The sequence below is a fragment of the Lissotriton helveticus genome, chromosome 10, assembly GCF_964261635.1.
Source record: "Lissotriton helveticus chromosome 10, aLisHel1.1, whole genome shotgun sequence".
Taxonomy (NCBI): domain Eukaryota; kingdom Metazoa; phylum Chordata; class Amphibia; order Caudata; family Salamandridae; genus Lissotriton; species Lissotriton helveticus.
Genome location: NC_136071.1, coordinates 356,804,109 through 356,828,664, shown reverse-complemented (window position 1 = coordinate 356,828,664; position 24,556 = coordinate 356,804,109). Strand labels below are relative to the sequence as shown.

General features: G+C 49.6%; 1 protein-coding gene across 1 annotated transcript in view; it reads right to left on the bottom strand.

Moving 5' to 3' along the window:
- The window catches only part of LOC144783824 (uncharacterized), a 131,079-nt gene that overhangs the window by 35,542 nt on the left and 70,981 nt on the right, over nucleotides 1-24,556 (bottom strand). The window contains exon 3 of the mRNA XM_078662574.1: nucleotides 1,376-1,555. Coding sequence (XP_078518700.1) covers nucleotides 1,376-1,555 — 180 coding nt within the window. The remainder of the gene's footprint in view (nucleotides 1-1,375; nucleotides 1,556-24,556) is intronic.

Below are 24,556 nucleotides of genomic sequence, written 5' to 3'. Positions count from 1 at the left end.
AAGGACACCCTGTTGCACCCCTGAAATATGTATGTCTGCACATGTGGCGCACATACATGCCCTACGGGCACGTATGTGCGCCACATCACACTTTGAAAGATGCAAAAAAATGCATTTTCAAAGAAATCGCAAATTACCACCAACTTGAAGTTGGTGATAATTTGCGATTCCTTAAGGCCCAATTGCACTTTTTCTGTGCTTTATACATTGCATTTAAGGAATCGCAATTTGCGATTCCTTAAATGCAATTGCAAAATAGAGAATCGCAAATTTTGCGATTCTCTAATTTGCAATGCCCTTTTGGGGTGATAAATCCCAAAAGGCCTATTCCCGTTTGCAAATGGGCCGATTCGGCGAATCGGTTCATTTGCGAACGGGAAATGGGCTTGATACATATGCCCCTAAGTACCTTACAAACTCCAGTGAGAGTAACTATGATGTTTTCAAAACCTGTCATGTTTTTTGCTGCATTTGTTTAACAATTATAAAGCTTTAAGTGACTTACAGCTAGATTCATGAACGAAAAATCAGCTCGCAAAGGGCCAGATTCTCAGATTCTGGCCCTTTGCGAGCGCAATTTTTGCATTTGGGATTCATCATCCCAAATGCAAAAATCACTAATTGCGAAATCGCATATTTGCGAGGAATTGCATTTAAGGAATCTCTATTTGAGATTCCTTAAATGCAATTCATGAAACTTTTAAAATATGCGAATTCGCAATTTCCGGCCGCTATTTACCACGAAGTCTGACTTTGTGGTAAATAGTGAAAACTTAGTGCATTTTTCTAAGTGGTATGTTACACACACACATGTCCTTTGGACATGTGTGTGCGCAACATCAGGCTACATTTCCATTTCAGGGGTGCTACAGGGTGTCCTTTGGACACCCCCGGCACCCTTGAAATCGCATTCTTATTTGCGATTAGCAAATTGCTAATCGCAAATAAGGATTGACTCCCCATTCATTCCTATGGGCCTTTAGGCCCATAGGAATGAATGGGGAGTTATTCCTAATTTGCGATTAGCAATTTGCTAATCGCAAATAAGGAGGCTGTAGGAATCGCAATTTCTTTTGCAATTTCTACATGAATCCCGATTTGAGAGTCCTTAATAACGATTCCTTAATAATCGCTATTAAGGACTCGCAAATCGGGACCATGATGAATCTACCTGTTACTCAGATAAGGGCCTTTGTATTGGAGATCTTGTCAATAGCAGCCACGTTATACATTCTAGAGTTAAAACTTTGTCAATGTTTTGCAATTGTAATAGTGGCAATATTGCCACATTATTTTGTTTGTTAAATTTGAGATGGTTTTAAGTATAATTTATTAATATTATACTTATTGACTTTCATTTATTTCTAAAACTCACATTTTGCGGTGGATGATCTCTGGTCGAAGCTCTTTCTTCTCTTCTCATAATTGGACGCTTGGGATCATAGGGTGTCGGAGTGCAGCAGTCAAGACATCGGTTTTCGGTGGAGTTGGGCTCCAGCTCAACAAGTTCGAACATCTTAACTTCATCGTAGATTTTAAATAACATGATATCTATCTAAAATCCACAAGAAAAACATTGTGTTCAGGAGGAATACCATAACGTTTTTATGCAATTTGAAACCATCAAACACATTCCTGAACAACATTTCAACCATCTTTAAGGTCTGAAAGATATTTCATATCGAATGTTGGATCAATACAAATGGAAAGGAATCTTCCAAATGGCCAATCAGCTCACATATTAATTTAGGATAGACTGCAATTTCCTCCTCTACACCTCACTCCTCCTGCACCACTCCCAGAATAAGACTAGTGGCTTAGCATGCAAGTGGCCTAGGGCCCATCTCAAGATGTATCCATTTCATTGAAATTAGTTGGGGCTGCAATACGCTTTCCTCCCAGGAGCATTTAAACTTAAAGAATTGCACAGCACTCTTTTACAGTCATTGCTTTCAAACATCAAAGATTCAAAGCAGAAAGAAATGCAGGGAGGAGGAGGGTAACTATAAGCAAGGTTACTTTTGAAATGTAAGGCTGTTTCAAAGAAGCTAACCGAACAATCAGTATTCAAGGATGAACACCAAGAGGTTAACCATACTGTCTGGAGGACGGATTAAAGAATTGCTATCCTACCAGGCATGTATTTTCAATTTTCACCCAAATAACCTCCTACTCCTACTCCATCATCATCAGAGCATACCATTCAGTGATCCAACGAAATTCACAGATAGTAGCAAGACCTGTTCCGTAGCAGAATGGGAAGAACCCTATGATGAAGCATGCAACCGTGCAGAAGATTAACACACACTACAAAGACAGTCTAAAGTTTCATGGCCCATTAAAAGTAGCCCCCGGTAGCTTGTCTCCTTTCTGGTGAAGAATTGGCTTGGTAGTTTGGTCTGCCCTGTTCCCATGATGCACTGGGCCAGGGACAGACTAATTTGCATATAGCCAGGTTCTGAGCTGGGATGGGGCAGTGAGCTAAATAACGGTGATGGATCAAGCCCTGATCTTTGGACTGGGTAAGAGTGGTCTGCTTAATTCAGACACTATGTTCATCACCACCCCCTTTTCTGAATCGTTTTTGGCCACTATAGGTGTGGCAGGGTATACTCAGACATGAGTCCCTTGCTCACTGCTCCATCAGGATTCAAGCAAGCTGGGCCGACGAGGCTGAAATGCCAGAAACCGGTCCCCGGTAGCTTGTCTCCTTTCTGGTGAAGAATTGGCTTGGTAGTTTGGTCTGCCCTGTTCCCATGATGCACTGGGCCAGGGACAGACTAATTTGCATATAGCCAGGTTCTGAGCTGGGATGGGGCAGTGAGCTAAATAACGGTGATGGATCAAGCCCTGATCTTTGGACTGGGTAAGAGTGGTCTGCTTAATTCAGACACTCTGTTCATCACCACCCCCTTTTCTGAATCGTTTTTGGCCACTATAGGTGTGGCAGGGTATACTCAGACATGAGTCCCTTGCTCACTGCTCCATCAGGATTCAAGCAAGCTGGGCCGACGAGGCTGAAATGCCAGAAACCGGTCCCCGGTAGCTTGTCTCCTTTCTGGTGAAGAATTGGCTTGGTAGTTTGGTCTGCCCTGTTCCCATGATGCACTGGGCCAGGGACAGACTAATTTGCATATAGCCAGGTTCTGAGCTGGGATGGGGCAGTGAGCTAAATAACGGTGATGGATCAAGCCCTGATCTTTGGACTGGGTAAGAGTGGTCTGCTTAATTCAGACACTCTGTTCATCACCACCCCCTTTTCTAAATCGTTTTTGGCCACTATAGGTGTGGCAGGGTATACTCAGACATGAGTCCCTTGCTCACTGCTCCATCAGGATTCAAGCAAGCTGGGCCGACGAGGCTGAAATGCCAGAAACCGGTCCCCGGTAGCTTGTCTCCTTTCTGGTGAAGAATTGGCTTGGTAGTTTGGTCTGCCCTGTTCCCATGATGCACTGGGCCAGGGACAGACTAATTTGCATATAGCCAGGTTCTGAGCTGGGATGGGGCAGTGAGCTAAATAACGGTGATGGATCAAGCCCTGATCTTTGGACTGGGTAAGAGTGGTCTGCTTAATTCAGACACTCTGTTCATCACCACCCCCTTTTCTGAATCGTTTTTGGCCACTATAGGTGTGGCAGGGTATACTCAGACATGAGTCCCTTGCTCACTGCTCCATCAGGATTCAAGCAAGCTGGGCCGACGAGGCTGAAATGCCAGAAACCGGTCCCCGGTAGCTTGTCTCCTTTCTGGTGAAGAATTGGCTTGGTAGTTTGGTCTGCCCTGTTCCCATGATGCACTGGGCCAGGGACAGACTAATTTGCATATAGCCAGGTTCTGAGCTGGGATGGGGCAGTGAGCTAAATAACGGTGATGGATCAAGCCCTGATCTTTGGACTGGGTAAGAGTGGTCTGCTTAATTCAGACACTCTGTTCATCACCACCCCCTTTTCTGGATCGTTTTGGCCACTATAGGTGTGGCAGGGTATACTCAGACATGAGTCCCTTGCTCACTGCTCCATCAGGATTCAAGCAAGCTGGGCCGACGAGGCTGAAATGCCAGAAACCGGTCCCCGGTAGCTTGTCTCCTTTCTGGTGAAGAATTGGCTTGGTAGTTTGGTCTGCCCTGTTCCCATGATGCACTGGGCCAGGGACAGACTAATTTGCATATAGCCAGGTTCTGAGCTGGGATGGGGCAGTGAGCTAAATAACGGTGATGGATCAAGCCCTGATCTTTGGACTGGGTAAGAGTGGTCTGCTTAATTCAGACACTCTGTTCATCACCACCCCCTTTTCTGAATCGTTTTTGGCCACTATAGGTGTGGCAGGGTATACTCAGACATGAGTCCCTTGCTCACTGCTCCATCAGGATTCAAGCAAGCTGGGCCGACGAGGCTGAAATGCCAGAAACCGGTCCCCGGTAGCTTGTCTCCTTTCTGGTAAAGAATTGGCTTGGTAGTTTGGTCTGCCCTGTTCCCATGATGCACTGGGCCAGGGACAGACTAATTTGCATATAGCCAGGTTCTGAGCTGGGATGGGGCAGTGAGCTAAATAACGGTGATGGATCAAGCCCTGATCTTTGGACTGGGTAAGAGTGGTCTGCTTAATTCAGACACTCTGTTCATCACCACCCCCTTTTCTAAATCGTTTTTGGCCACTATAGGTGTGGCAGGGTATACTCAGACATGAGTCCCTTGCTCACTGCTCCATCAGGATTCAAGCAAGCTGGGCCGACGAGGCTGAAATGCCAGAAACCGGTCCCCGGTAGCTTGTCTCCTTTCTGGTGAAGAATTGGCTTGGTAGTTTGGTCTGCCCTGTTCCCATGATGCACTGGGCCAGGGACAGACTAATTTGCATATAGCCAGGTTCTGAGCTGGGATGGGGCAGTGAGCTAAATAACGGTGATGGATCAAGCCCTGATCTTTGGACTGGGTAAGAGTGGTCTGCTTAATTCAGACACTCTGTTCATCACCACCCCCTTTTCTGAATCACCATTAAAAGTAGCTCAGCATTCCCAGGAGGTGACACTGCACACAATATTACCTATGTCAGGGGTATGTGTCAAGGGATCACATGTTGATCCCCAATTTGCCCATTTGAAATGGAGTTTAACATGCAAAAATCGTCAAACCCATAATTCTGAGACTTTTGCCTTGATCAAAGATCTCCAGGAAGGACCTGAAGGAACTGTCCCTATTTAAAACATAATGAGGTGTTACTGCATGCAATAATACAATGAGAACCATAATACCATTTACGGGTATTAATGACAACACAGTCATAGAAAACAGTATGTAATCAACATCCTGCTCATTAATGGCTACTGGAACAAACTGGAGACAGAATTGTCAACACAACGAGGTGGGTTCTATTTAAGATGGAGGGAAATGTCGATTCTCAAAGATTTAATGCATAAAGAATCGTGATTTAATTAAAGACAAGGAGGCTAGCATTATGGATTACCTTTTATTCACCAACTTCTGAGCAGCACTTTAAAAGCTAGGTAACATCACAGAATGAAGTCATAAAACAATAGAACATTCAACCATAACATAACCCTTCAACATTCTAGGCTCTTCCTCTTTTGTTTCTCTTCTTCTTTCTCATAAATTAAATCCTCCATCTTTCCCCCATTCTGTCAACGACTCTTCTACTGAATATCTAGAATAGAAAAATAACATTAAATCATAAAACTCCATTAGACTTCTTTCACGAAAAAGACTAATAGAAAACATCACAACCTTCTCCTTAAAATATTTACTTTTTTAACAAAATCTCCTCACCCACTAATGAGTAGGGAGGGAGGAATATCGCTAGCCACCTTGTCTTTAATTAAATGATGATTCTCTATGCATTTAATCTTTGAGAATCGACATTTAATGACAAGACAGTAGGCTAGCATTATGCATGTTTAAAGTCTTTTAGATGTTTCCCACACACATGCTCTACTGGCCTAAAATAAAAATCCCTAAATACCTTGTCATTAGACCAATCTGCAGGTTAAGAGACTTCCTCCTGAACCTGGCACACGATGTGCCCCTCGCCGGGCACCTGGGGCAGGACAAAACATACAGCCGCCTGGTAACCCATTTCTACTGGCCAAAAATGAGAAACGATGTGCACAATCACTGCCGGACGTGCCCCACCTGCCAAGCCAGCGGGAAGAGTGGAGGGAAGCACAAGGCCCCCCTCCAACCCTTCCCAGTCGTCAACACCCCTTTCGAGCGGGTGGGAATAGACATTGTGGGGCCTCTGGAACCTCACACCTCCCAAGGACACCGGTTTATTCTCATCCTGGTAGACCATGCCACCCGCTATCCCGAAGCCATCCCCCTCCGGACTGTGACGGCCCCCGTGGTGGGCCGGGCGCTGATGGGGATCTTCTCCCGGGTGGGCTTCCCTCGAGAGGTCGTTAGTGACCGGGGTACAAACTTTATTTCCCGATACATGAAGGCCCTGTGGCAACAGTGCGGGGTCATGTATAAATTCACGACCCCCTACCACCCCCAAGGGAATGGATTGGTGGAGCGCTTCAATACAACTCTCAAGGGGATGATCATGGGCCTGGAGGAGCCCTTGCGACACCAATGGGACGTGCTGCTGCCCTGCCTGCTCTTCGCCTATCGGGAAGTCCCTCAGAAGTCCCTGGGGTTCAGCCCCTTCGAACTATTGTATGGACACCCCGTCCGGAGTCCCCTCAGCCTGGTCAAAGAAGGCTGGGAGGCTGCAGTCGAAGATGCTCCCCCCGACGTCTACCGATACTTCCTGACCCTCCGAAATCAAACTCGGAAGTTCCGGGAACTTGCAGAAGCCAACCTCGAGGCCAGCCAGGAGGAGATGAAACGCTGGTATGACCAAAACGCCTCTTCCATTGAGTTCGAACCGGGCCAACTGGTCTGGGTCATGTCCCCGGTCGAACCCTGTGCCCTCCAGGACAAATGGACGGGGCCCTTCAAGGTGGTGGAGCGTAAGAGTCCTGTCACTTACCTGGTGGACATGGAATCCCCCAGGAACCCCCTCAGGGTCCTCCACACCAACCGGCTCAAGCCTCACTTTGTCAGGACTGAACTCAGCCTGCTGATGGCTACGGATGGCGGGGCCAAAGACCACTCCAAGCCCCTACCGGACCTCCTGAGCACCTCCGAGCAAGATGGCTCCGTCGAGGGGGTCACCCTCTCCTCCGCCCTGACCCCAGAACAGTGCCAGGACTGCCAAAAACTGCTGGGTCAGTTCACAGACTTGTTTTCGCTCACCCCCGGAGTCACCCAGTGGTGCGTACACGATGTCGACACCGGGGACAGCCCGCCTGTGCGACACCAGGCCTACAGAGTTCCCGACCGAGTCCGGACCTGCATCCAATCGGAAGTCTCCAAGATGTTGGCTCTGGGGGTAGTCGAACCCTCCGACAGTCCGTGGGCCAGTCCGGTCGTCCTGGTCCCCAAAGTCGCCGCTCCTGGTGCCACTCCCGAACTGCGATTTTGTGTAGACTACCGGGGGTTGAACGCCGTCACCCGGACCGATGCTCATCCCATCCCCCGGGCCGATGAACTGATCGACCGCCTGGGGGCGGCCCGCTACCTGAGCACATTCGACCTAACCTCCGGCTACTGGCAGATCAGACTCACCCTGGGCGCCCAAGAGCGCTCCGCTTTCTCAACCCCCGATGGCCACTACCACTTCAGGGTGATGCCCTTCGGGATGAAGAACGCCCCTGCAACGTTCCAGAGGCTGGTGAATAAGGTGCTGGCGGTGCTAGAAGGGTTCAGCGCCGCCTATCTGGACGATATTGCGGTGTACAGCCTCCACTGGGCCGAGCACCTCAAGCACCTCTGGGAGGGTCTGACGGTCCTCAGACGGGCTGGACTGACAATAAAAGCAAGCAAGTGCCAGATAGGCCAAGGTTCCGTGACCTATCTGGGACACCAAGTGGGGAGCGGCCATGTGGCTCCCCTCCAACCCAAGATCGACGCCATTATGGCCTGGGAGCCGCCAGTTACCCAGACAGCAGTCAGAGCCTTCCTGGGGCTCACTGAGTATTACCGGTGCTTCGTAAAGGACTATGGGAGCATTGTTGGCCCCCTCACCGAACTCACTTCCAAGAGACAGCCCCAGAAGGTGCATTGGACGCCCGAGTGTCAGGCCGCCTTTGAGACCCTAAAAACAGCGATGTGTACCAACCCCGGTGCTCCAAGCCCCTGACTACAGCCGGGAATTCATAGTACAGACAGATGCCTCGGAGCATGGTGTCGGGGCGGTCCTTTCCCAACTCAATGCCGAAGGAGTTGACCAGCCCGTGGCCTTCATCAGCCGACGTCTGCTGGCCCGAGAACAACGCTGGAGCACCATTGAACGAGAGGCCTTCGCCGTGGTGTGGGCCCTCAAGAAACTCCGACCCTATCTCTTCGGCACCCACTTCCGGGTGCAAACTGACCACCGGCCTTTGCGGTGGTTGATGCAGATGCGAGGAGAGAACCCAAAGTTGCTGCGATGGTCCATCTCCCTGCAAGGGATGGACTTCACTGTGGAACACCGCCCCGGCAACGACCACGCCAACGCCGACGGCCTGTCCCGCTTCTTCCGCCTCGACGAGGAGAACCCCCAAGGAAATGGGTGACTCTCCCCGCCTTCAGCTGGGGGGGACGTGTGTTGGACCCGGCCTCGTGGCGTGGTCCCGCTCCTCCCCGCATGGCGGGCCCTGGTCAGCAATGACCCCTGGCCTCCTCGACGAACCTCCCTCTCCAACCCTCAACGAGAGCCGCCACTCCTGGCGACCCCCGGCTCTCCCCCTCAGGAACACGGCGACCCCTACTCTGCTGGTCTGGCCCCTAACCGGGCCCGCCATCTCAGGCTCGACTCCATCTTGGGCCTTCCACGTCACGACCACGTGGCCTCGGCCCGACATCGGCCGCGGCCCCAGCGAAGCCCCGACATCGAGGCACCAAGATCCGACCAGGGGGTAAAACGGCCACTCGACGAATCAAGGAGGAGGAGAGTTTCGATGGCCCTCCAGCCGTCCCCGGATGCCTGGTTTCGATCGCCCTCCGGACTCCCTGGGCGCTGGCTCCACCCCCCTGCTGGGTGTCTGGACACCCTCATCCCGGCCCCTCTGACCCCCAAGCGCGAAGGTCCGGACATCAAAGGACTCCAGACCTATATCTGGGGCAGCTCTGGAATGAATCAGCAGTTGTATCCTGGAGTCGAGAGCCCTGCTGACGCTGTTGTGGCTGACCCCGAAAAGAACTCACTTCTCTGATCCCTGTAACCATCTTTGGAGTCCTGCTGGCGCTGCTGCGGCACAACCTCGCTGAAACTATCTTTGGAGTCCTGCTGGCGCTGCCGCGGCCCAACCTCGCTGAAACCACCTTTGGAGTCCTGCTGGAGCTGCCGCGGTCCAACCTCGCTGAAACTATCTTTGGAGTCCTGCTGGCGCTGCCGCGGCCCAACCTCGCTGAAACCACCTTTGGAGTCCTGCTGGTGCTTCCACGGCCCAACCTCGCTGAAACTATCTTTGGAGTCCTGCTGGCGCTGCCGCGGCCCAACCTCACTGAAACCACCTTTGGAGTCCTGCTGGCGCTGCCGCGGCTCGTCCTTGCGGAACCCCCCGGCTTGAGGATTGAGAGCTGTGCGTAGGGTATCCCTGTACCAGGCTGGTACTAAGACTGTCCTGCTACCCCTTTCCCCCCACCAAGACTTTAAGGATCCCTCGATCCGCTTGTACATTTTGCCGAGAGAACCAATCTTTATTGTTGATAAAGACCCTAAGAAGTTATCCTTTGGTGTGGTGTACCTTTGTAGTGGTGTGATTGCTCTGCTGTTACGATTCTAGGGGAGGAACCTCTCCCAGGAGGCCTCTCGACAAACGCTCGGCCATCTCCCGAAGGAGAGGTGGGTCTAGGGGTGGTCAGTCAGACATCTTCTGCCGTCCCGGGGACCGCCTTTCTAACACTCCCGTAAACATCTTTCCACACATAAGATTCCCTCAGACATAGTCTTAGTTCTTTGTTTTAATTAAAAAAACACTTCCTTTGTGTGAAATAATTCTTCCTGAAAGATCTAAGGCTTTCACGTCTGAAACCCGTCTAAAATAAACCATACATAATAATGTACCTAACTTCCAACATAAATGTTTCAAACTCAAAAACCTATTACCCTGCCAACGTTCAAAAAGTTTCCAAACCAAACATACATCTCATAGAAAACTATACCTAGAACCTGGAGGTTTCTTTAAACTAATTCCTTTCATAATCCTAAAAACCAATTGACCTTTGCCAACAGAAATTCCATCAACCAAACAATGACCAGCTGACCTGTAACAGTTCACAGTTCTATAACTTAATCCTTTCCTGAAAGGCATTGCTAAAAAATTTGCTATTATAACTTCATCCACTTCCACGGGATCCAAACCCCTTTCCATGCACCAGCAACCCTACACTTTCCATGCTCCAGTGTACCTCTTCCTTGTTCCTGGTGCCCAAGATTCATATAACAAATCTGAAGCCTCCTCTGATAATTCTGCGAATCTATCTGATTTCCTGAAATGCTTCAAATAGAAGGTTGAGCACCTCTGACTCTACTAACGGATGTTCCCTTCCGTCTACATCCATCAAAAGACCCTTAAACTGCTAGAATCAAAAAAGAATCGTCCACCGCCAATTCCATTACTGAAGGATACCATGCTTGAGTTATCCAGAAAGGTGCTACTAAAACCAGACTGGAAGCCTGTCTCCTCACTTGTGCCAGGACTCTCGGAATCATCGAAAAAGGTGGAAACGCATAGCCCATTCAACCTTTTCCAATCTAGACTAAATGTGTCCACACAAACTGCTCCTGGATCTGACCTCCAACTCACATAATTCTCCAACTGATTTGTTATCCTTGATGCAAATAAATCTATCTCTAAAGGACATGATATTATCCGTATCTTCCTGAAAAACAAAGACTCAGTTTCCAGTCGCTGTAATCCCTCAAAAAACGTGAATTCCATCTTTAGACCCTGCGGCTCGCTACGAACATAATCTGCTCCCCCCCTTCAAAGACTGAGACTTGACTTTGTGCGCTGGCGCGGGTTGCCGCTATCGCTGCTCGGGCGCGCAGCCCTTTTTAAAATGATGGCCATGCCGAGGTTTTTGTACGCGCTTCAGAATACGTTCGATATTATTCCGGCGAGCTACTTTAGAGAGGTTGAGAGCCTGCAGAGACGGTTAATTTGGGATGGACGCTCGCGTATTTCCCTCGCTAAACTCACTCTTCCCTGGTATGATGGGGGTATAGCGTTGCCGGATATTAGGCGTTACTATTGGGCCTCGCAATTGAGTGCGATCAACCATGCGACATATGCGCTTGCTCCTAATCCGGCATTCGAGATGGATAAGTATTTGCTACCGGGCGGGGACTACAGGAGGGCGCTCTACTCGAAGGCAGCGGGCAAGGATTTATCTGGACCTACCAAGATTGCTGTACGCGTGTGGCATGCTGCAAATGCGTCTGTGGGTTGGGAAGATCGATTGACTCGTGCGACCCCCTTGTATGCTTCTGAAAGGTTGGGATGTCTCTGTAAAACGAAAGGGTTTGAAAAATGGGATATGATTGGTATTGGCTGCGTGGGCGAACTTTGGGTCAAAGGCAAAATCAAGACCTTTGCGGCACTACAGACAGAATATGAATTAAGTGTCAGGGAATTCTTCCAATACACAGAGATTCACCATGCCTTGAGTTCGGTTCTCCCTGCGGGTACTGTCGTCCCGGAGTCCTCCCCCCTTGAAGATAGGATCCTTGATGGCCACGTCCCCAACAGTACCATTTCCCTGATATATAAGAAGTTGATTAACACCCGAGTGGATCTGTTAGTGCGTCTTAGGGAGGTCTGGACCGGCGATGGTTTGGAGCTGGATGATGAGGATTGGCAAGCTGCATTATCCTCGCCTAAAGAAGTCGCGATTCCTGCCCGTCTCAGTTTCGTTCAGCTCAAAATCTTACACCCTGTGTATATCACTGGTCCGCACTTGATTCGCATGGGTTATTCCTCGGACGGGTTATGTAAGCGTGGTTGTGGGATGCTTGGAACTTTCCTCCATATACTTTGGGAGTGTCCGGAGGTGGTGCAGTTCTGGAATAATGTGCATGCAGTGATGAGTAGAGTCACGGGGGTGGTGCTGCAGCCCGAGGCCAGGCGATGCCTTTTGAATGTGTGGGAGCCGAATGATATAGTGTGGCCCAGACGCAGTGGGCGACCCTTGGGAATATGATAGCCAAAAGAGATGTAGCGCAGTTGTGGGGTTTCCAGCGCCCGCCCACGGTATCGGTGTGGAAGGAGAATATGGACTGGTGTATGTTCAGAGAGAAGACTGTGTATGTGGCGCGGGGCAAACCTAGAAAATGGAATAGTATCTGGAGCCAATGGAACGCATACCGTGGAAATCTATGTGCGCCTCCATTCGTGGACGACCCCCAAGTCCCTCTGTTCCCCTGATCCGGCATTCCATGTATTGTGTGCTCTCTGTTATCCTTAAATTTGTTCCCCCGCTGGCCCCCTCCCCACAATATGTACTATTGATCTATTGTATAATATCGTGCCTTGGTGTCCTCCTATGTGAACACATGTCCATGTACACTGTTTCCTTTTTTGCCTTGTATGTTGTTTTTTTTCTTCTTTTAATAAAAAATGTAATGAAAAAAAAACGTGAATTCCAATCCGCTACCAAGTTCTCTTTCCCTGGCAGATACTGAACCATTACACTTATTTTGTGTTCCTTGCAAAACCTCAAACAATCCTTCCCCAGATCCGCTAACTTCTTTGACCTGCTTCCGCCTAACTTGTTTATGTAAGTCACAGCAGCAGTGTTGTCCATCTTTAACAAGACTGTCCTTTTCTGAATAATTCTCCTCCTGAAACTGCAAATTGACAAAACACCTGCTTTCAGCTCCAAACAATTTATATGATCGTCCCTTTCTTCCATATTACAACGTCCGCCTGTTTCCTGACTTTCTAGTCTCGCTCCCCATCCTAAGCTGCTCGCATCTGTCTCTATCACATAATCTGGTGTTGCTCCAAAAACTGCCCTGCCACTTCATGCTTCTAAATTTTCTAGCCACCAAATCAATTCCTCATTTGCTTCCACATGAATTTTCACCTTGTCTCCATACCATAATCCTTCGGTCAAATGTGCACCATTCACACTCTGCAAAGATCTGTAATGCAATGGTATGGAAATGTTGCCTGAATCGATGAAGACAAAAGTCCCAAAACTGTTGCTCACTTGCTTACTTCTTGTTTTTTAACAATAATTTCACTTCTCTTTTTATTAAAATGATCTTTTTCTCTGGTAACACCAACAGTTTTTTTATCGTGTCCGCCACAAAACCTAAAAACTCAATTTTCTGTGCTGGCACTAAAATAGATTTCTCCAAATTTAAGACAAAACCTAAATCCTTCAACAGATTCTGCACTATGAGGCTGTGCTCCAATAAACTATTTACCTATCCTTTCATTATCAGTATGTCGACCAAATAAATCAACATCCGGACCCCTCTTTCTCTCAGGAAACCCACACCTGGTCTCATAACCTTTGAAAAACACCAAGGGGCAGAAGATAGTCCAAGGGCGAGGCATACAAACTGGTAAAGCTGACCCTTCCACCTGAATTGAAGGTATTTCTGACTTTCCTCTGCCATAGCTATTGAAAAATACGCATCCTTTAAATCTATTTTCATCATCCAAACATTGTCCTTCAAAATATCTCTTAACAGATGGATTCCTTCCATCTTGAAATGATTGTAAATTACATATTGATTGAAGTCCCTCCGATTTATGATAGGCCTCCACCCGTTATCCTTCTTTTCTATGACAAAAAGGGTACCTACAAACCCTTTTCTCCACTCTGAAACTCTTATTATTGCCTGTGTTTTTTAACATTTCTCTCACATATTCCTCTATAATAGTTTAAAGTTCTCTTTGGAAATATATTTTCTTTGGTTCTCTATCCTGCTGGGGAACTGTAACACAATCTATCACATAACCTTTTATTGTTTCTAAAATCCAGGAGTCTCCAGTTATTTATTTCCATTTCTCGAGAAACATTTTCAATCTCCCTCCTGAATTTTCCTGGGTAAAACCAAAAATAATTTTCGTACTCACCTTGACCTGTTTGTCCTCAAGATTCCCTGAGCAGCTTTGTTCCTTCCACCACGTCCTCTTTGTGGATAGAATGTATTTTGATGTGAGTTTCCTCTGAAACTACCTCTTCCTTGTAAACTTCCTCCTCCTTGATAAAATGGGCCTCTTGAAAATGGACGGCCGAAAGACTGACCCCTCCTTCCGGCCCTGCCATATAAATTTCCACTTCCGAAGACTCTTCTCAATGACGTATGTGCCTTATCTAGAGAAGTAAATGTTTGCACATGTTTCCCTAAGGATTTTACCGGAACATTCCGAAAAGGAGTCCTTTTGGCTCTTCACTGCTTTCCTTTCTGGCGCAAAATACCCTAATTTAGGGCTTATTCTGAATAAGACTACCTTCCGTCTCTCGGATATCAAGCTTGCATTAACATTTGCAAAGAAGCACACCACCCTTTGACTCCAACCTCTTAGGAGCCCCAAATCAATGTCAGTACCATTTGGGTAAGACTCTTCCTCCATGTCAATAATTCTGGCCACTGGACCTAGAATATCTAAAACCTTATCTTCACATTATTTAAGCGATCTTTCTAATCCTTTTCTTGGGTCACGGCCTAACTTAAAAAGATAAGTTATTAGGTCCGGCTCCAGATTAAGAGCCATGGTCCCTTTTACATCAATTACAGGCCGGGAGCATTCTGCTTTCATGACATTTCTCTCATTTCTCTCTAAAGGTCTCAGAATCCAAAATGTAATATAGTCTGAAACATGTTCCATTGGCCCCCATTCCGAACTTCTTGGATGTCTAATTAAAGCAGGATTAAATAGTGTTTGCCCAAATGGATCTTTTTTTTCTTTCTTTGATTGAGTATTAGTGCTAGTATACTCTGAAAATTCATCTTTATCCTCATCATAATCAAGATCCAATACATACTCATCTATGCCATCATCCTCCTTATTATCTCGCCATGTGGGTTGACCACCTCTTTCAATCGCAGGGTTAACCTGCCTTTCATTCGTGCCGCTCTGTGCACCTCTCAATGCCACTCCTTTCTTTTTATTATTTACTTTCTTAATCTCTTCACTTGAGATATTCTCTACATTGTTGCTATGTTTTTTAAAACATTTCCCATCTGGACCATTATTTTGAGTATCCTATTCCTCAAATAATGTCCAGAATTCTTCCTCATCTAAATTATCTGCCTTCCTCTTCCCTTCCATAACTGTTCTTTCTACTGTTACCTGTACCTTATTTCCTATTTCTTGCTCTATTAGTCTCCTAATAATCTCCTCCTATACCTTCTTACTACTAACCTCTGCTCCCTCACTCATGTTAATAAAGTTTGTTTAAATAAATCAAGTTGTCTCTCTTAATTCACTTAATTACTCTTTCGTTTTTGTTTATTTTTAACATCTATATCATTTCCTATATCAAGGACACCCCAATTTCCTTACATTTTTTATTTCTTTTCTTTTGCTCCTAAACGCCACAATTTCCTTAAACAATCTCGTCATTTCCTCCGATCAGCAAACTGTCAAAAGTCAACTGACTTCTGTTTGCCAATCGGTTCCCTGTTGCTTAGTAACCTTTGCTTTTTAGGGCTCGCCTGCTGTGCGCATGCGCATAGCTGGCGAAGCTCTATAGGGGCTTAAACAGCGTTTAACCAAGCACAATTACACTGGCGATTCCACGGAGTGCATGTGCTTTTTAGGTCATTGCGCAAGCGCAAGCCCTAAAAAGCGCGTGCACAATGCCACCAGCCGCCTGCCTGCCTGCCTCTCATTACCACATCAAAGGCAGCCCTCCCAGCGCATTTCTCACCCCCTAATTTTTCACGGCCGGCCGGCCGTATTTTCAGTTTCACGGCCACAGGCCGTGTCTCCTTTTATGCTTTTCTCTTTGTCTTTTTTCTGTCTCTGATTCTCCATTTCTCTGTGCCTTTATGTTCTCCTCTCTCTCTCTGTCTGCTTTTCTTTTTCTTGCAGCCTCTCTCACTGTCCAGCTTTCTCCCTCAATGTCAGTGTAAGTCCATAATTGTGCGGTAAACACAGCAGTCACAGAATCTTCTAAATCCAATGACCCTCACCATTTTTCAATTACCAATTTATTAAAGGAGAGTTAAAAGAAGCTTAAACATTATATATAATTCCAATCAAATCCCAGTGCCAACTTCACTTTTTAGAAAACTGCTTTTTCAAGCTACTTTTCCCAAACTTAATGTATGCCATTTAAAATACACAATGGGTACCATGCGTACATAATATGGCCCTACATTGCCATCTTAGGGTTCCTGTGACATTTATAAACCACTCTGCCTCGTCACCTTGTGGTTCATGATATTACTAGAACCCCCTCATGGCAATATCGGGCCACATTACCCAGTTACATGCTATGTTCTCTCTCTCTGATTTTCTCTTTCTTACCGCCTCTCTCACTGGCCAGCTTTCTCTCTCATCGTCTCGCTATCTTCCTCCCTCTCTTTGGCTCGTTTGTCTCTGATTTCTGCATTTCCCACCTCGACCATATATGTCTCTCTTTTCGAGCCCTGGACCTGTTTTTCAGTGCTACTCTCTCGGTGCCTCTCTAAATCACTTCTCCAGCCTCAGTCCGTCTCTCTCTTCTTTGTGATTCTTCCCCCTCCCTCTATTTCAGGTTTTCAGTCTTTCTCTCCATCTTTCTCTCTGGTTTCCGCTGTTCCCGTATTCTTTTCTCGTCGTCACTCTCGTTCCCTCACTCATTTTCATACCTGTCCATTTTATTTCCCTCTCTTCATCCTTTCCGCTTATCTCCACTTCATTGTTTTCCTCTTTTCCTACCTCTTTTCATTTTCCCCTCCAATTTTCCTCCTTCCTCTCCCAGTTCATCCTTACTGCTAACCCTTCACCCCAACTAATTCTCCTCCCACCTATCTTCGTTCTCATTATCACTTTCTCATACTTACTCATCTCTCTCTCCTCACTACAGCACTGCCTCTCTGTCCCCCATCGTCTCTCCCACTCTCACTTTCTTTTCGCAGTCTCTTAAAATCTCTAATGCTCTTTTGCCTTCTCACTTCCTTCCCACACCCACGCACCTGTACTCTAATCTATTGAATTAACTCCCCACACACTCTTTTTGTATCCCTCTCCTGTTTTCTCCTCACCCTCTGGCTTCTCTCTACCCCAGCCCCTCTCCCTCGCTCACTTTTAAAGTTCCCCGCGAGCCTTCTCTTTGGCTGCGGCCAGTGCCTCGCAGCACCCCTTCTCGGCGCTCTCTGGAGCCGCCGTCACACCGCTGTGCGGCTCATGGCTGCCGGCGCAGCCTTACTACCCATTAGCCACCTGGCGCCGTCATTCTTGCACTCATGGGCCATGTATAATTGTCCGTTGTTGGACCTGGGCCTCTTGGCAGGGTCATCCCTAAACTTTTTGCCTTCCTCCAATACTCTCTCTGACCTGTTTTTGTTGGTTTAATGACTCTGGGCACTTTTACCACTGCTGACCAGTGCTAAAGTGCATATGCTCTCCCTGTGAAAAGTGTACATGTGATTGATATACCTGATTGGTTCATTGGATTTACTGTCAGTCCCCAGTAAAGTGCACCAGGAGTGCCAGGGCTTGTGAATGCCAATACTGCTAGTGGACCTGCAGCGCTGGTTGCGCCACCCACAGAAGCAGCCTTAAAATGTGTCTAGGGTCTGCCATTGCAGAACCTGCGTGCAGTCTGGTACTGTCATGCTGGCTGGGCAAGTGCACACACTTGCCAGCCCCTAAACCTTCCCTTAGCTTCATATTAGTCACCCCTATGGTAGGCCTAAGGGCAGGGTGCATTGTAAGTATAAGGTAGAACATGCCCTGATGTGTGTGGCATGTTCTAATAGTGAATTACTGCCAAATTCGTTTTTCACTATTGTAAGGCTACCAGTTCCCTTCTAGGCCAGATGGGCTGCTGGAATTATTACACTCTATAATCCCAGCAGGCTCAGGGAACATGGTAGAAATTAATGTTTAGTATGCCTGAACTCAGAATAATAAAATACTTCTTTTAGTAAAGTTTATTTTAATATCCTGTGTTTGCAAATGCTACTTTTAGAAAGCTAGCATTTGCTTGTCTAACCATTTCAGCCCGCCTCTGCTCTTGTGTGTATCTGACTGTCTGAGTGTGTGAGTGACAGGGCTGGGAGTTGACAGGTTGTGAATAGCAGGATGACACCTTAGTGGGTGGTGGGAGTTTCCCCTGAATGATGCATCAGGCTGTGCTCTGCCTCCACAATGCTGGCTCCGCCCTCCTGGGGAGCGACTGATGACTCAGCCTGCACCTGGCCCAGGAAGGACCGAAGCTTGTCAACAGAGTGCTCAGGCTGCCCCTGTCTTCACAATGCCGGCTCCGCCCCCCTGGGGAGCGGCTGATGTGCCTGCCCTCACACTGAATGCAGAAGCAGAAGTACCCACCACAAGTGCTCAGGAGCTGAGAGCAGTTATGCAGAGGCCCCCCTGGCCAGTGAGAACAAAAGAAACTGTGTATAAAAGTAGGAGCCCTGCTCCTTGTAAATTAGAATCCTGTTTCACCACGAAGGACCTCTGCCCGACTAGAAGGAGAAGAGACGCTGGGAGAACTGGCCTGCTGCTTGCCTTGCTGAGAAAGGAGAGGAAAAGACTTGATGAGAAAAGACTTTGCTGCTTTGTGCTTAAACATTCTCCAAGGGCTTGACTGAGCTTGCCCCCTGACCTGAGCCACAGGACCATCTGGCTCAACCTGCCTCTGCCCGTCTGCCGGTAATTAACCGGGATATCTACTACTGCCGGAGCGGTGACTTTGGTGCCCCCCAGCCCCTCTCTGAGGCCGTGACCGACTGTGTCTCCTCGTCCCCGCCGAGGAAGAGCTCCGCTCCGTTGAGCCGCTCTCCCCCCGCTGAGGAGATCGCCGTGTTGACCGCCTGGAAGGCTCGCTGCTGTGGTGCCCCCCAGCCCCTCCCTGAGGCCGTGACCGACTGTGTCTCCTCGTCCCCGCCGAGGAAGAGCTCCGCTCCGTTGAGCCGCTCTTCCCCCGCTGAGGGGATCGCTGTGTCGACCGCCTAAGAGGGCCCGCTGCGGTGCCTCACCCTCCCGCCAGAAATCCCCACCGGACGCAAACAGACCCAGGGGACAGACCTCCGAACTGGACGGACGCCTCGGGTGCCAGCCTCGCTCTGCCTGAGCCGCTGGGCACCTTGCCTTTGTCCCCGGAGGAAAGCCGCCACCGAGACCGTCAACGGGCTCGGGGCCCGCAACGTTTGTTTTCCCCTTGCTGACTGCTCCTGCCTACAAGTGACCAAGGTACTGTACTTGTCCCCCCGCGGTGCGAGCCGTTCCTTTCACCAGACTCGCACCGCTCTGCTCTGTGTGCCTGCCTGCAGCGCCTCTCCGCGAGCGCGCTCCAGCCCCTCCCGCTGGAATCCTCTGAACGTCGGGAAGCTGCAGGCTGCAAGCCGAGCCCCTGCACGACTGACCGGGGCTGCGCTGGGTTCTTTGGCCTTCTTCCCCCCTTGGCAGCTCTGAGGTCGGCGCTCTCCCCCGCGGGGGTCCCGCAGACCAGGGGGGGCCGTACGCTCCCAGAGACCCGGCCGGGCCGACCGCGTCCCACGCGGGAAGCGTGAGACTTGGAAGGGGGTCGGGATTTCCCCTGTCAGAAGCGCCGCGAAGTGCTACAAAGTGCAGGACCGAGTCCCTAAGGTCCTAGAGGGGTGACAAAGTGCACAATCTGGTCAGAAACGACCAAAGAACTAGGAGAACTGTGCAGAAGGAGAAAGAACTATTGTGGGAACATATAACAAAGATATTCCCATTTGAAACTGCAACTAAGAAGAAAAGTGCCTATTTACAATCTGTGGTGCTACAAAAACGTTATTTGATCTTGTGATAAGTCTGACCTAAGAGATATATATATTTTACATAAAGAAGCGTATTTTTATATACTCACAGCCTGGTGTCCATTTGTGGGGGGATTGGTATATTTTACTGTGTGTGTGTCTACAAATGCTTAACTGACTAACGCCTGGAGAATCGCCTTGGCTGCTCACGCCACGCACCTAGAGGGTGAGCAAGGGTAATTCTGAAGGGTCATCCTTTGCCCTGACTTAGAGGAGAGGGTCCCTGCTTGTCACAAGTACCTACTTGCGCCAACCAGAGACCCCCAATTCTAACATTGGTCGCAGCGGTGAGGATTTGCGAATTTGCATTTGTAGTTTACATACAGTGAATTACTGATCACCACATAGTGAGAGCAGATCTATAACGTAGCCACAGGTTTCCATTTTTATAATTTTGCTGGGAGATCTCCATGTGCTTGTGAAACGTCATGCCTGGTTCAGTGAGGATGGAAAAGGCAGCAACCAGATGCTTGTCGCCAGAGGAGTTGGCAGACAAGGCAGCAACCAGGGCACATGAAATAGAGATGGCGAAATTAAAAGGACAAATGGAAATGGACAAGCATAAATTGGCAATGGAAAGCCAAAAATTAGCCATGGAGGCGCTAAAACGCCAAAGAGATCACTACTTTAGGATGAAAGAACTTGATTTGGAGCTTGAAGCCAGGAGGGCTTCCGCCCAACATCCAGAGATTTGTGTAGCTCGCAGATTGAGCTTTGCTGAGTTGGAGGTGGAGTCCAGCTCAGATGGTGGCAGCAACATTCAGGTATCTAGTGCTGACAGCATAGCGCGCGCACCTAGAGATATGGCAACTGACTTGGAGGGGGTTAACATACACCAGGAGGTTCAAGGGCATGAGGTAGCTCCAGTAGTGCGCAGCGTCCCTGAAGGGAATAGGGTGGCTGGCGTAGGAGTTCATGGTCTTAGTGGTGGGAGGGATTCCCCCATGGTTGAGGTCCTGGTGGGTGAGTGTAAGGACCGCCCAGAAGAGTGTGGGTTGCGTGACAGAGAAAGTCCGCTACTGTCTGGCCAGTCTCAGAAGAATGGTGTGGAGTATGTGTGTGAGGCGCTGGATGGTGAGGTGAAGGATAGTTTGGTTAACCCTGCTAGGGGGCTGTGTAATCCAATTGTGGGAGAGCATACTTTAAGTCCCAGTTTTCCAGAGCTATGCCAACACCTGTTTGAGAGTGAGTTCTCTGACCCCAGGGAGCTCACATTGAAGGCAGACCTTGTGGTGGATTCCAGAGGGTCTGGAGAGGCATTGGGGTGTGATCCTGTGGGGAGTGGCTCAGGTAACTTCCAGCCCAGAGTGGTGGAAGTGGCGCAGAGTAGCCCAGCTAGGTCCTGTAGTAGTGAGAGGGGTGTAGGGCCTCACGTCCTGTCTTTAAGGGGAAGGAGTGAGAATGGGTTTTGTCCCGGTAGTGCCCAACCTCAGTCTCAGAGCCTGGATGGTTCTTTAAGGGAACACCAGGTGGGGAGCCTAGGCTGTCCGGATGAGTCACCCTCTGAGGGGGATCCCCCAGTGGCTAGAGAACGTGGAGGCTCTGTAAACAGGGCTCCAGTAGTTCTGGTGTCTGGCAGTACCGCTCCAGTTGGGAGGGTGCAGAAGTCCAGAAAGAGGGGCGAGAGGGGGAAAGAGTCCCCAGTGGAAGAACCATTGGGTCAGGGGCCAGCCAGCAGGGCTGTGTCCCCAGTGAATGACCAGGGGGACACCACTTCTGTCCTTGGGGATCTTCCCACACTGTCAGAGGGACAGAGGCTGGGAGATCTGCGCCAGGTAGACTGTCGCACGGCACATGAGCTATGTGCCACCCTCAGGGGGGGCATGCGTGCTCCCCGGGAAGTCCTGGTGCGCCAGGCAATTGTTCAACTGCAGGGTTGGGTCCCTGAGTTGGAGAGTCAGGTTCAGGTGTTGTCTGACCTGGAGGGTGGGACCACTGTAATCAGTGTCCTGGCCCATGTCCCTTCTAGGGGTACCACTCCAGTTGGGAGTGGGCAGTACTCTGGAAGGGGGTGCAGAGGGAGGGAGTCCTCGCCTCTGACCCCGGTGCGACTTGAGGGTTTAGACCCTAGGTTTAAGGGCCAGGTGCAGGGTGTCCCCCCTGACCTGGTGCCCCAGTTGCAGGATAGCACCCCTGAACTGGTGGGAGAATTGTGCAGATCACCTGCCACAGGTGCCCTGACAATTCTGGAAGGGGGTACCACTCCCGGTGGGAGGGTACAGAGCCCCAAGGAGGAGGACCGGTTGTGGGAGAGCCCACCCCAGTCTTTGGTCCACCAGCCAGGTACAGGCCTGGGGCTGGTGAGTCAGTGCCAGGATGGCATACCTGACCTGACAGGAGGGAGAGTGGACAAAGGGTGCCAAGCACCTGGGGCTACTGCCCCCCGCTCTCTGAGGCCACAGAGGTTTGAGAGCCCTGAGAGGCATGAGGCCTGGGTCTCAGCCCTGACTACCGTCAGTGGCCACGGTGATTTGATGACTGCCTGTTGGGACACACCTGTGAGCCAGTTAAGGTTAGAGGCTGCACAGGTGGTGTCCACAGAGGAAGAAAAGGGTGCCCCAGGGATTGGCTTGGTGGACCCTGAGAGTATGGACAGAGGATTTGAAATAGGTTCAGATTGGCGTAGAACTGGAATATGCCCCTGCTGTTGCGGGCCAGGTCCAGGTTCTATCGCCCAAAGCAGGGAAGCCCATCACAGTGGTGATTGGTCTACCCTGCGTTTTGGCTGGAAGGGGGTTGTGTTGGACCTGGGCCTCTTGGCAGGGTCATCCCTAAACTTTTTGCCTTCCTCCAATACTCTCTCTGACCTGTTTTTGTTGGTTTAATGACTCTGGGCACTTTTACCACTGCTGACCAGTGCTAAAGTGCATATGCTCTCCCTGTGAAAAGTGTACATGTGATTGATATACCTGATTGGTTCATTGGATTTACTGTCAGTCCCCAGTAAAGTGCACCAGGAGTGCCAGGGCTTGTGAATGCCAATACTGCTAGTGGACCTGCAGCGCTGGTTGCGCCACCCACAGAAGCAGCCTTAAAATGTGTCTAGGGTCTGCCATTGCAGAACCTGCGTGCAGTCTGGTACTGTCATGCTGGCTGGGCAAGTGCACACACTTGCCAGCCCCTAAACCTTCCCTTAGCTTCATATTAGTCACCCCTATGGTAGGCCTAAGGGCAGGGTGCATTGTAAGTATAAGGTAGAACATGCCCTGATGTGTGTGGCATGTTCTAATAGTGAATTACTGCCAAATTCGTTTTTCACTATTGTAAGGCTACCAGTTCCCTTCTAGGCCAGATGGGCTGCTGGAATTATTACACTCTATAATCCCAGCAGGCTCAGGGAACATGGTAGAAATTAATGTTTAGTATGCCTGAACTCAGAATAATAAAATACTTATTTTAGTAAAGTTTATTTTAATATCCTGTGTTTGCAAATGCTACTTTTAGAAAGCTAGCATTTGCTTGTCTAACCATTTCAGCCCGCCTCTGCTCTTGTGTGTATCTGACTGTCTGAGTGTGTGAGTGACAGGGCTGGGAGTTGACAGGTTGTGAATAGCAGGATGACACCTTAGTGGGTGGTGGGAGTTTCCCCTGAATGATGCATCAGGCTGTGCTCTGCCTCCACAATGCTGGCTCCGCCCTCCTGGGGAGCGACTGATGACTCAGCCTGCACCTGGCCCAGGAAGGACCGAAGCTTGTCAACAGAGTGCTCAGGCTGCCCCTGTCTTCACAATGCCGGCTCCGCCCCCCTGGGGAGCGGCTGATGTGCCTGCCCTCACACTGAATGCAGAAGCAGAAGTACCCACCACAAGTGCTCAGGAGCTGAGAGCAGTTATGCAGAGGCCCCCCTGGCCAGTGAGAACAAAAGAAACTGTGTATAAAAGTAGGAGCCCTGCTCCTTGTAAATTAGAATCCTGTTTCACCACGAAGGACCTCTGCCCGACTAGAAGGAGAAGAGACGCTGGGAGAACTGGCCTGCTGCTTGCCTTGCTGAGAAAGGAGAGGAAAAGACTTGATGAGAAAAGACTTTGCTGCTTTGTGCTTAAACATTCTCCAAGGGCTTGACTGAGCTTGCCCCCTGACCTGAGCCACAGGACCATCTGGCTCAACCTGCCTCTGCCCGTCTGCCGGTAATTAACCGGGATATCTACTACTGCCGGAGCGGTGACTTTGGTGCCCCCCAGCCCCTCTCTGAGGCCGTGACCGACTGTGTCTCCTCGTCCCCGCCGAGGAAGAGCTCCGCTCCGTTGAGCCGCTCTCCCCCCGCTGAGGAGATCGCCGTGTTGACCGCCTGGAAGGCTCGCTGCTGTGGTGCCCCCCAGCCCCTCCCTGAGGCCGTGACCGACTGTGTCTCCTCGTCCCCGCCGAGGAAGAGCTCCGCTCCGTTGAGCCGCTCTTCCCCCGCTGAGGGGATCGCTGTGTCGACCGCCTAAGAGGGCCCGCTGCGGTGCCTCACCCTCCCGCCAGAAATCCCCACCGGACGCAAACAGACCCAGGGGACAGACCTCCGAACTGGACGGACGCCTCGGGTGCCAGCCTCGCTCTGCCTGAGCCGCTGGGC